This window comes from Azolla caroliniana, unplaced genomic scaffold (genome assembly GCF_043228905.1).
Source record: "Azolla caroliniana isolate FFs.n. ecotype wild unplaced genomic scaffold, voAzoCaro1.0.p SCAF_376, whole genome shotgun sequence".
In the NCBI taxonomy this organism is placed as follows: Eukaryota; Viridiplantae; Streptophyta; class Polypodiopsida; order Salviniales; family Salviniaceae; genus Azolla; species Azolla caroliniana.
The window spans coordinates 18,486-30,296 of NW_028230811.1; the positions used below are offsets into that span (position 1 = coordinate 18,486).

The following is an 11,811-nucleotide window of genomic DNA, read 5'->3' on the forward strand; positions in this document are numbered from 1 at the left end:
ATGAAATGACAAATGGTCAATTATTATCGAGGTGAAGAACTGCAAACAATTAATTAGTTGGTTGTGTAAGTGTCGTGAGGTTATAACACATACAATAACTTAAAAAAACACAAGCATTGCAAGCACTGTCACGGTGGCACAGTGGACAAGTAGAAAAGTGTAGATCGATTCGAGAAAGTGGTGACGGTTAGAAACAGTGTCTGAGCAAGCCCATGCCCCTGTTGAAACGTGAGGGCATCCGAACGCATGAGTGTGTGTCTAATGACTCGACTCTCTATAAGAACATCTGTACATATATGATCATAAATGTTTTTAACCCTTGACTTTCATGGCGGTGTCCTAAGTCCTTCTCTGTGTGTGTATGTCTCTCTCTCTCTCTCTCTCTCTTTGTGTGATTTGTATATACATATTACATATGCCACATGTATTGTTATGTTAATTATTTGATATTATGATGTACTCTCACAGAGATTCCTTTCTACTTCACCAAAAAAGAACACAGAAATACACACACACACACTCTCTCTCTCTCTCTCTCTCTCTCACTGTACGCACACACACACTCACACCTTCTCTCTGCGTACACACACAATCTCTCTCTGCACACACACACACATTCTCTCTCTACACACACACACACACATATCGTACCTTCTCTCTCTCTGCACACATGTACATTCTCTCTCTCTGCACACACACACACACAATCTCTCTCTGCACACACACACACACACACTCTCTCTCTCACTGTACGCACACACACACTCACACCTTCTCTCTGCGTACACACACGCGCACACACACACACAATCTCTCTCTGCACACACACACACATTCTCTCTCTACACACAGACACACACATCTCGTACCTTCTCTCTCTCTGCACACATGTACATTCTCTCTCTCTGCACACACACACACAATCTCTCTCTGCACACACACACACACACACTCTCTCTCTCTCTCTCTCTCTCTTGCTTTCTTTCTTTCTTTCTGCACACACCTACTCTATTTCATACACCCCCCTCCATCCCTCCCTCCCTCGCTCTCTCTTTCCTTCACGCAGACAGACGTGGAGAGAAGGAGAGAGAGAGAGAGCGAGCTTGGCATTGATTCGGAATGAATTTGAACAAAGACGTTGGTGCGCACAAGAACATGGTTCTCTTCTCTCTTTCCTTACCCTTCGATCTCGACGTTTCATCACTTGTAAGTCTCTCTCTCTCTCTCTCTCAAATGAGTTCCTGAATTCGAATCTATCTATCTATCGAATATATCGCCATCGCTAAGCTTTAACCTTCAACGTTTCGTTTATTTCACGTTTCCTTCTTCGTCTGCTTCATCATCATCATCATCATCATCATCTTCTTCTTCTTCTTCTTCTTCTTTGTGATTTGGTTCTAATTAATCAGTGGAGAGAAAATGGCGGAATTAGTGGCCCGTTAAAGAAGGTCGCTCCATGACTGTCTTGTTTTTCCAATTGGAAAGAGGGAAACCAGAGTCGGTTTTGTTTCTGTTCTTCTTGTTCCCTCTCTCTCTCTCTCTCTCTCTCTCTCTCTCTCTCTGCGTGTCTCTAATGGTTATGCCATACCTAAAGTTTTAAACGGAAATGCGTAACATTCTGTTATTTCCTGTTTAACTATATGCAATCCAAACTCGTTTTGCTCACGATTTTTTTCTTTTTCCTCTATTCCTTTCTCATTTGAGCAAAAATGAAAGCGTAGACAAGTAGTATTACGTTTGTCCGTTATGCTTCAGTTCGTCAATTCTCTTCAGTGAAACAAAGGGGGCAGACGCCAGTGTTGTTAATCATGCAACTCTAACTTGCTTGTCTTGAACTATAAATCATTCTCATCCTCGCAATCTTGAATGGAAACATCAATGTAGGTGCTTTTATTTTTTGTCCTTTCTGTGTCTTCTTCTAGTTTTATTGTAGGTGCTTTCATTTCAATTGCAATGTTAACACAATGCCAAAAAAATGAATTTATTTTGTTAATTTAGTTCCATAACTAGCGTTACTTAGTGTTGAATTTGCTAAGTTCTTACAGTGAAGCTATTAAAATGACTCTGTTTGTGTCCGTACTTATTCTTATGCATTACATTTTGCATGGTTAACATTTGCATTTGGTCTATTCTTGAGTTTCTGTTCGAGATCAGCATTAGAGATATCATAATCATTAGAATATGCAAGAAATTTTCAGGATTTCCGTTCTTTGGAAGTAATTTGGGAATTGTTTGAATATTGCTTTGTGAAGAATTGTGGTGTTATATTCTTCTTAACATGTTGATATGTTCAGCAAATCCATTCACAATTCAAGAATACGACTATATATTGATACAGCATTTAAGATACAATTATCTTCATATAAGAGAGCATGCATGTGAATTGTGAACGGACTATAACATTAAGTAGGATAAAATAAGAATATATTTATCTTCTAGTTTTGATAACAAGCCTAACTGCTTTCCATTTAATGCCATTTTCAGTGCTTATAACTTATTTGTCTTGATCACTATGTTTCATGAGAGCTCAAAGCTTTGGATCAACAAATTTGCAATGTCAGCATACACATATGTGAGTACTGTATAGTTTGCAGCTGCAATTTCCCAATATTTTGTATGCAACTTGCAGAGAATGTGTATTTTTTAGCATAAATTTATGAAGAGTAGAATGTCCATTCTCATAAAATTACCTGTTGTGTTTATCTCATGCATCCTGCTGATGTGAAGATGCACTCAGAATGTGAATTTTTTGTTTTCCTTGTTAGTGAACTCTGAAAAGAAAATATAACGACAATCTCAAAAGGAACATTTTGAGAAAAATAGAGTTAAATGTATATAATGGACTGAAATTTCAATGCTAAAAGTCAAAGACCAACAACTTTAAGTTTAGAGCTCAGGGTTAGGTTATTGATAATACTTTAGAAAGGTAAAATATTGGAAGTATTGTAGTAGCAAGGAAAATTAAACAAAATGCGTTTCTTAGAGTAAGCATGATTTTTGTTGTAGTCTCCCCATATAAAATGAGAGGACATGACCAAGATTATAAACTCAAATAAAGGGGTCTTATGACAAGTATTCAGGTTGTAACTGCAGTGGTGGATTGTAGGAGAGTATAGGCAAAGGAGATAAGATCTTGACAGGCAAAGAGAAGTCCTATATTTGGTTGTCTTAGTAAGTAATTTATCAGGATTCTATGATTTGAGGTTTTTAATACCACTTAAGGTATGGATATTTTGACAACCTTTACGTTTCTTAGAAAATATTTTGAGTTTTGGTAATCTTGCTTTATAATATCATCGTTAAATTTATTTATTTATTTTTATCTGTTAGAGACCAACTTACGATCTATTTTCTATTCGAGTTTTAAAGTTCAATGATGCTTATGAAGAAATTTGCACTTCCCCTTAGGCATCACCAGTCTAATAGACAAAGGAATCCTTAGGATCTAGTCCATATTCTGCTGTATCAGCAATTTGGCTATAATTAACTCTTTGTATATGATTCATAAGCATGTCACTTGATGTATCTTAATTAGTCAAAAAGGGCATCCACATTGAGAATGGAATGTTAAATGTTTTATTTTTCAGATTGCAATTTGACTAGCTCTCCAATTTAATTTTTAACATGCATGAATGCATATACAAAAATATTTATATGGAAAAGGGAATTATTCAGAGTTAGAAGAATCTTTGGAAAAGTCTGTTTATTCTTAAAAACCTTGAAGCTGACAATGTGAGTAATAATAATCCTTTTTTTTTTAATTGTCATATAGGAACCTTTGGTCTTCCCATTAACGTACTTATATCTCAAGTTCAAGATCTCTTCAAGTTTTTGTTTGTAAAAATATTCACAAAGAATTACACTTTGAATTCAACATAATCTCAAAGAGAAGATATTTATTCTCAAGAATATTGCCGCAGGACCTATACCTTTAGATGTAATGCTAATTTAATAAGAACCTTATAAAATTGAGATCCATTGAAAATTATTTGTAGTACTTTGAATGAAGTTTCTAGATTATTACTTAAATAAAGATTTTCTGCTGTAGGTGACAAAAGTTTTAGAATAATAACCTGCAAGCTACTTAAACATTGCTCCTAGACAGATTGATAGAGGAGAGATGGATAGATCTCTGTAGATGTTCTTGGAATGCTACAACATTATCAACATTACTATATATGGACTTATCCACTCTTACATAGGTTTTCTTGCATTTGCACACCATGAAGAAGATGCATTAGCTCTTAACCTTGTCAGTATGATAAAAAGGAAATAATCCCCAGTTTTTCTTTATTTCCCCAAAAATGTGCCCTTGCTCAAAGTGCTATTTGAGCGTTCCTATTGTCAATTCATTCCCTCATCCTCTCTTTTAGAGGTTGAAAAAGGGCATTTGGGGAAATAAAGAAGAAAAACAGGAGCATTTCCAAGTTTTTCCCAAGATGAAATTATGACAAAGGTCCATTTTTTATTTATTGAACCACATTAAATTGTTTTACAGGAACTTTATACAATGAGATAAGAAGTGACGATGATATATGACTGCCAAGAACGTTAAAGGTCAAACTCTTATCTCACTTTGTGTTTTTAAAATGATATGTAGTCAAAATATTCTTACTTACTAGTTCCATGTATAGTGTCCTCAGTTCAAGAAAATCTTAGTTATGAGTTTATAATTCCCTTCCTTGTCTTTCCGTATGCTGGTTGGTAATGTAGTCTATATGGTACAACAGTATTTATATTGTTTGTGTAAAGCACCTCTTTTTGGCTCCGAAATATGGAGTGTGATTATTTGGAATCTGAAGGATTATATTATGGTTTCTGCAGAAGATTAATTGCTAATACAATGGTAGGACAGATTCGAAGTGTCTCTTGCCATCTATCTGCCCAAAGTATTTCATATTCTCTTTGCTGGGAGAATACATCCTGCTGCCATAAATTTGTGCTAGCAGTCACAGTTTTAATACTTGCTCCGATTATTTTACTATGTTCTTCATGGCATCCTCTCCTCTCTACATCAAGGAAAGTTGTATGGGAGGATAACTCCATGACCATTCTCTCAGGGAATCTAGAGTACATACAATCCACGCAAATTGTTTGGCAAATTCCATCATCTCCTAAAGCCATCCTTTTTATTGCGCATGGATGCTATGGCCGTGCAACCTTCTTCTGGGATAAGAGTGAAAATTGTGCTGAATGTATTGGTCTTCCTGAAGAGAGAACCATTGTTTTTCATGCAATAACTAAAGGATATGCGGTCATTGCCATATCTAGCACAAGAGAGTGTTGGGGTTTAAAGGCCGATAAGAAAGAAGTTCTTAATATACTCTCCTCTTGGATCATGAAAGAAGGACTTATAAGTCTCCCGGTAGTGGCTCTTGGCTCATCCTCTGGTGGATTCTTCATCTCAGCATTGGCCGAAGAGTACAAATTCAGCTCTCTAGTTATCATGGTTTCTGAAGGGAAATTCAAAGGAATGCAAGTAAAACCAGACTATCCACCAACATTGTTTGTACATATGGCCAAGGATAAGAGGAGAGCTAGTTTAATTAAAGATGCAGTATCACTCCTTGAAAGCAAAGGTGTAGAAGCTGCGGAGGTGAAGTGTTATCAGATTCCTGTCACACCTCAACTGTTTATAAGAATCCCTGGTATGGATGTGAAGACATCGTATCGTATTTATTATGCATTAAGAGGGAGTAGCATACTCGATCGAAATAGTATAATGACCAAAGATGGGCGTTCGATAGATTGGATGAAGCATCTTAAAGTAAGGAATGCGATGCCGGAAGCCGAGTTGAGAAAGTGGGAACGGCATTTACAAGAACTGCTGAATGTTGCTTATGGCTATCACGAAATGACAAGCTCACAAGCAAATGAAATCTTTGAATGGTTCAATCGGCATCTTCCGCTTGATGAAACTATGCTTGAATAGGGAGATATCGGCCAAGGGTTGTCATTTTTAGTTAATAGATATATTGTTGTTTTTGTGTACCAGGATCATGTGATATAAATATATATGCACCGTGAAATAATAGAGTGTGCAAGTAGAATAGATGTTAAATAGTGTGTAGAATGGGATTGCCTTTTTACAAAACTGCTGCAATGCCCTTGATATTGTAAATTTTCATTCCAGGACTCTGATATGTGGAATAACCATGCAGAGAGAGGAACTGGATAAAAAGATATAATGCTTGCTCCATTGATAAACAAAAGTTTCAACTTTGTCGCATAGTACTTACATTAAAGAATATAGCTATTCCAATGTTTCCTGAGTTGTGTTACGATGAATATATAAGAAATTGCATTTACCATCCCACATTGAGCTATTTTGATTATTAACAGTCATTTGCACGTCATGCATTTGAGATTGGTAGTTCAAAATGCAGAGATAAGCATTCATTTCAAGGTCTTACTTTTCTTTTATGAAGTTTTGATGGATGTGAGGTATGTGAGGTATTGTTAGTTATTTATAATGATATGCTCCACTTTAGAGTTCACGTGTTTCATAATGGTTTGTTAAGTTGGCCAAAATAGTGTAGCATTCTTGCAAAGGAAATGATGCCTAAGTATTCTCTTAAGCATATAAAAGTTTGAAGTCAGTATGTAGGACGAGTGGCTTGGCGCTTTTTGAGTGATTGTGGTGAATCATGTTTAGGAGAAATAGTTTTGATGATGTCAATGATGATGACGATGTTGATAGTTCGATTACCTACTTTGAAAATTTGAAGAGGATAATTATCTTAATTATAAAATAAGGAAATCGTGATCAGTCCCAAATTAGTTAATAGACAAGAAATTCGATGAAATACACGATATGTGTCGCAAATGTGTGTTTTACATGTGAGGTATTATGCTAGCTTGACGGATTTATATAGTTATTATTATTAGTTCAAGGCATTAAGCATTCCTAGTTCTAGGGATGGGAATTTGACATCCATAGAGTAATCCTTTATCTCTTAATATCATCATCATCCTATGATATGGGATATTTGATAAATCTTAGTTCCATCAGAGTCATCTTGTTAATTCTTTATTCTAACATAAAAGAAATAATGTTGAAACGGCCTTGTGACCTCAAAGATGTCATAACATCATATAGTCATAGTACAATAATGACTATATGGGTAGGTACATATGAGGCAAGAAATAATATTGAAATGGCCCTATGACCTCAAAGATACCACAATGTCATAAGGACATAACATAATTAAAGTCCATATGGGCATGTATGCATGTATGAGTATATTTGAAACAGTTGCATGTATGTAAGTTAACATATTTGGTGAAAGGAGGGAATGTTTGCTTTGAAATAATGGACGTCATATTCAATATGATTGCCTTTCTATCAATAGAAGAGTAAAATTGTTTTATGAATCTTGACACTTGACATTGTTATGGTAAAATATGACCGCCTCATGTCCAATTCCATGTCTTTGTTTGTGCAATAATATTTTATTGTAGAAAGTGACTTTATTTTATTCTCAAATTTGTCTAGTAATACAAATTCCTCAATATATTTCAATATTTGAAGGATAGTGTTCCATTGGGATTTAAGAATCAGGACTTGTAATCCTCTTTGTTGGGATTTGGCCGTACAAATATACCCCACGTGTAAATGATACTCAGTAATAGACAATGCTAGTGTGGGACTAGTTTGAATGTGAGCAAATGAGTTTCTGCTTTGTAGCAAATATAAATGCAAGCATCTTCACCATTTCCCAATTTTGTTATTTTACTAAGACATATTACTAGTGGTAAAACTAGACGTGCCGCGAAAACTCACAAAATAATAGTGAGAAATATATAAAATGCTAAGGGTGGACATAGAAGTCCTTAGAAGCACTCAAAGTAATGAATGCAAGATTGACAATGATGTCCCTAACTTGCAGACAATCAAATAGAGATTGTCAAAAAGGTATTGCTCAAGGAAGATAAATAAGTATTCATTGTACAAATGCTTTGGTGAGTGGGCAAATCCATAATTAAGTGTCAGGTTGTTTCTTGTTTTGCACCAGATTAGGCACAATTTGATGAAGGTATCCTTCTCTTTTGAAGATTGAACCGAATGGGAAGAACACCCAATGCACATCTCCTTAGGAAATTCGATTGTGTAAGTTGAAGACATGACCTCCATATACATACCTACAAGTTTGTATTTCCCCCAAGACCATGCATTGTTTTAAGTGTCGAAAAAGGGTTTGTGTGTTCTTGAAACCATGAGGTTTGTAGCAACCCATAGATTGAAATTTTGAATGTGTGTTAACTTTATCGATTAGAATAACCATGCTGCCTTTTTTTTAACATCCAATCATGAATATTATAATTTTTGTCTAAAGGAGCCACAAGTATTACTAGGGGTTACCAACTTTGTCACTTTACTCCATATGCGTTACTGATGTGCCCCAAATGCTATAAAGACATCTATGTCATTAAAGCTTAATAAGTGATCTTGATTATTTATCACATCCTGATTTTATTCCAATTCCAACACTTTCTTTGCTAAGAGGATATAGCTTTGCTAGATTGTTTTGCTTAATTAATGATTGTGGAAATAAAACTCTTAAATGAAAGCTTTCTAAGCAGCGAGCACAAAGAGTTATGAGATTCTAAGTTTCTTTCTCTTCATCCTTCTACTATTTTAAAAGCTTGGAGCTAAATGGACATCCTTTGATATGTCCATCAATCTTCACGAATACTACATCCCAATCAATAGTATCCCACATGCCAAATGACTTGATTTTCATATTGGTTACGCAATAGGTCGTTATGCGAACAAGGGTAATCCCTCCTCGTACACTAAAAGGATTTGCATGATACCCTACCTCCCATTATTTCATCCAATCACCATTGTTAAAGTTCAAGAAAGATTAACAATCACCCAAGAAAGTAACCTCTAGGAAGGAATCTAGGGCATCAAAGTTGGATTTGCGTTTTTCAAGGGTGGCAATTGAAAGATGCATGTAAGTGAAATCCCTAGTGTTGATCTCTTCATGCTTGAATATGACATGTTATAGTCATGAGGTTTTATCACTATCTGCCTTACTAATCTCAAGTGGAGGTTCTAAACTATACTCTACTTGTTAATCTATACTCGTTACTAATCAGACACCACATCTTAATCTACAACGCTATTACAACCATAGTATGTAATATACTCAAATGCATTGGCAAACATTCTTTTTCATACAAATGCATATGTTATCAAAGCATTCTTACATTTTTTTGCACTTTTTACCTTAACTTTCTTGCCTTATAATAAATAATGAATACAAAAGTATGGTATTTGCCATACTTTGAGGGTGTTTACAATATTCGAATGATTGAAACATTGTCGAATCCGAATGCACGTATGGTAAGTATGATTCATACTATGATTTCAACCATCACTTTCTTGACTAATGTGTCTTTCATCACTTTACATAGTGTATTTTTCTTCCATGTCCTCCTCTTCCTCAAACACTTCCTAGTTTTTGTTCTTCTTTGGTTGTTGATACGGACTTCTTATTATCAAACTCTTTAGGTTGCCCCACAATGTATCCATAAGATTGCATCCACTATGAGAATAAATGCTTTGCATGCTTCATAACACGACTTTCATCTTCCTAACATATTTGTTAAGGAGTTTGAAACTTTAACGCAACATGACTTCTTCTTCTTTACAAAAAAAGGTACTACATTAGTATTAGAAAATGTTGTAAGGCTATACATACAAGATAAACCACAGATTCCCTTTTTTCTAAATTCTAACTATTTGCTTAAATAAATACTTTGGTATAGAATAAAACCACTCCACCTTACCAAAAAGTTGTCTATAAAATATACCTATCTCTCAGATGGCATGAAACTCCAATCGCGTATGCTTCGCTAGTTGTGTATTATCTTTTATACTATCCAACAAACCTTTGAGATTATACACAATCTCTGTCCAAATCCTAGAAATTAACACAACATGACTTTCTCTTCCCAACATATGGATTGTGTGGAAAAAGGGAGAAGTTTTTTGTGTGTCACTAACTTTGATCTTCCTACATGCTAAGTTTGAGAAGTATATACTTTTTATATCAAATAAATAGAGTTTTTGGTTCAAATATGGATAACACATTTTTTTAAGATACTAATCAATATTAGTGTCCTACTCTCACCTATGTTATGAGTGCATAACACATTCCGACATGTTTTTCAAGACATTGTTTTCTATGTTTATCCATCTTGTCACAAAGTTTTTTCTACTCTAAATGTCCAATGAAACATTTTATTTTGAGTGTTTTCCATGGTTATCTTCACTTGGAGAGTTTTGTTTTACAGTAAGCGTGAATGGGCAGATGAACACATACTTTTTTGTTAACATGTAACATTAGATCTTCTTACGTGTATGTTGAGTTGTGTGTCTTCTACTTTTTAGTTATGGTTTAAATGTGAATGTGAAGTTTCTTCTTATCCTAATCCTTGTTAACCTCAAATGAGGTTCTATATGGTTCTCGTACTTCATGTTTACATACAATTATAGTCAACACCACATGATTCTAACATTGATGATCCAATAACCTATTCTAAAGAAATATGCGTTGTGAAAAAGTTTAGAAATGGAATCAACAACAATAAAGTTCTTGCAAAAAGCATTGACATTCCAACCATTGCAAACCGTCAATATGTCCATTGTGAACATTGAGTCTTGTTTAACACTTGGCAAGTGAAGACTTGATACTACCTTTGATTTCACTTTTTTATTTGGGTCTTTGGTGGCTCTAGGTGGGTAATAACTATTATGTTGGACTAGATACAAATGTGGATGTATAATAATACCCCACTCTAAAGATAAAGATACCATGTTAGTAGTTGAACCAAATTGTGATGTCCAAATCTTTATACCATGGATTGGGTCAATGATTGGCATCCAAAGACATATAAAGCCTTATTGGCAAACAAGTTCATTCTTGCATTATACCACACTTTGGACAAAGACATTGATTATCATACAAAACCTACTCTTTCATTATTTATACATGTTCATCATCCTTTTCAGATATAGACTCACACAACTATACAAACGAAACATCACATATTGATGCCACACATCGTGTCAATAGCTAAATGGCTTGGGTTGCAATCAATGGATCATCACATATTGATGCCACACATCGCGTCAATAGGTAAATAGCTTGATTGCGATCAGTGGATAAATTATAAGGAAAATTACAACACACCATTAGTTTGTATAAGGAAATTTCCACGAGCCATCCAAATTTTGAATTAACCACATTGCTGGTACACAATATACTTGAGTACCATTTGCATGGTGCAAGTTGTAGTCAAGTATGGCTTTGTCAGGTTTGGTTTGGATTTTGAAAGGGTTTGGGAGCCTCATCGGAAGCACTAATCAAAGACATGAGTGAGACACACATGCATCTTTGTATCATGAATGCTCTTGCTAAGGTTTGAAAACATCCATGAATGTTGTGCAAAACCATTAGCCCTATAAAACGTAAAAAACAAAGTACACACATTAAAGAGCAATCTTTGTCCGAACTCTACCCTCGGGAGAATTCCGAAGAGAAGGTTTGGGCGATTTCAGGGCGCATCGATGAGGACCCATCCTTGCTTGTGCCCTGATCATTGGACACACAAATACAATCCGATTTGGCTCATTTTGCCAGTGAATCCATTGATCCGATCCAATCCAATCCAATCCTATTCAATCGATCCATTCCGATCCGAGCCGAGCCGATCCGATATATCCAATCCGATTCGATCCGATTTGATCGACTTGATCGGAGCCAATCCGATTAATCGGAGCCCCCTCAGACACCGCCC

General features: G+C 35.4%; 1 protein-coding gene across 2 annotated transcripts; it reads left to right on the forward strand.

Annotated features, from left to right (window-relative positions):
* Window positions 1–1,141: 1,141 nt before the first annotated feature.
* On the forward strand, window positions 1,142–6,226 carry LOC147848371 (uncharacterized). 2 transcript variants are annotated; one of them, XM_087338450.1, is made up of 2 exons: window positions 1,142–1,206; window positions 4,825–6,226. In XM_087338450.1, the coding sequence occupies exon 2, from the start codon at window positions 4,844–4,846 to the stop codon at window positions 5,930–5,932; it is 1,089 nt and encodes a 362-aa protein (XP_087194576.1). In that variant the 5' UTR covers window positions 1,142–1,206; window positions 4,825–4,843; the 3' UTR covers window positions 5,933–6,226. The 2 variants fall into 2 exon arrangements, with proteins under 2 accessions (XP_087194576.1, XP_087194577.1); XM_087338451.1 differs by lacking the exon at window positions 1,142–1,206 and adding an exon at window positions 4,499–4,557.
* The last annotated feature ends 5,585 nt before the right edge of the window (window positions 6,227–11,811 follow it).

Bases quoted from the DNA above. Each gene is read 5' to 3' on its own strand.
- LOC147848371 (XM_087338450.1), top strand. From the start codon at position 4,844: ATGGTAGGACAGATTCGAAGTGTCTCTTGCCATCTATCTGCCCAAAGT.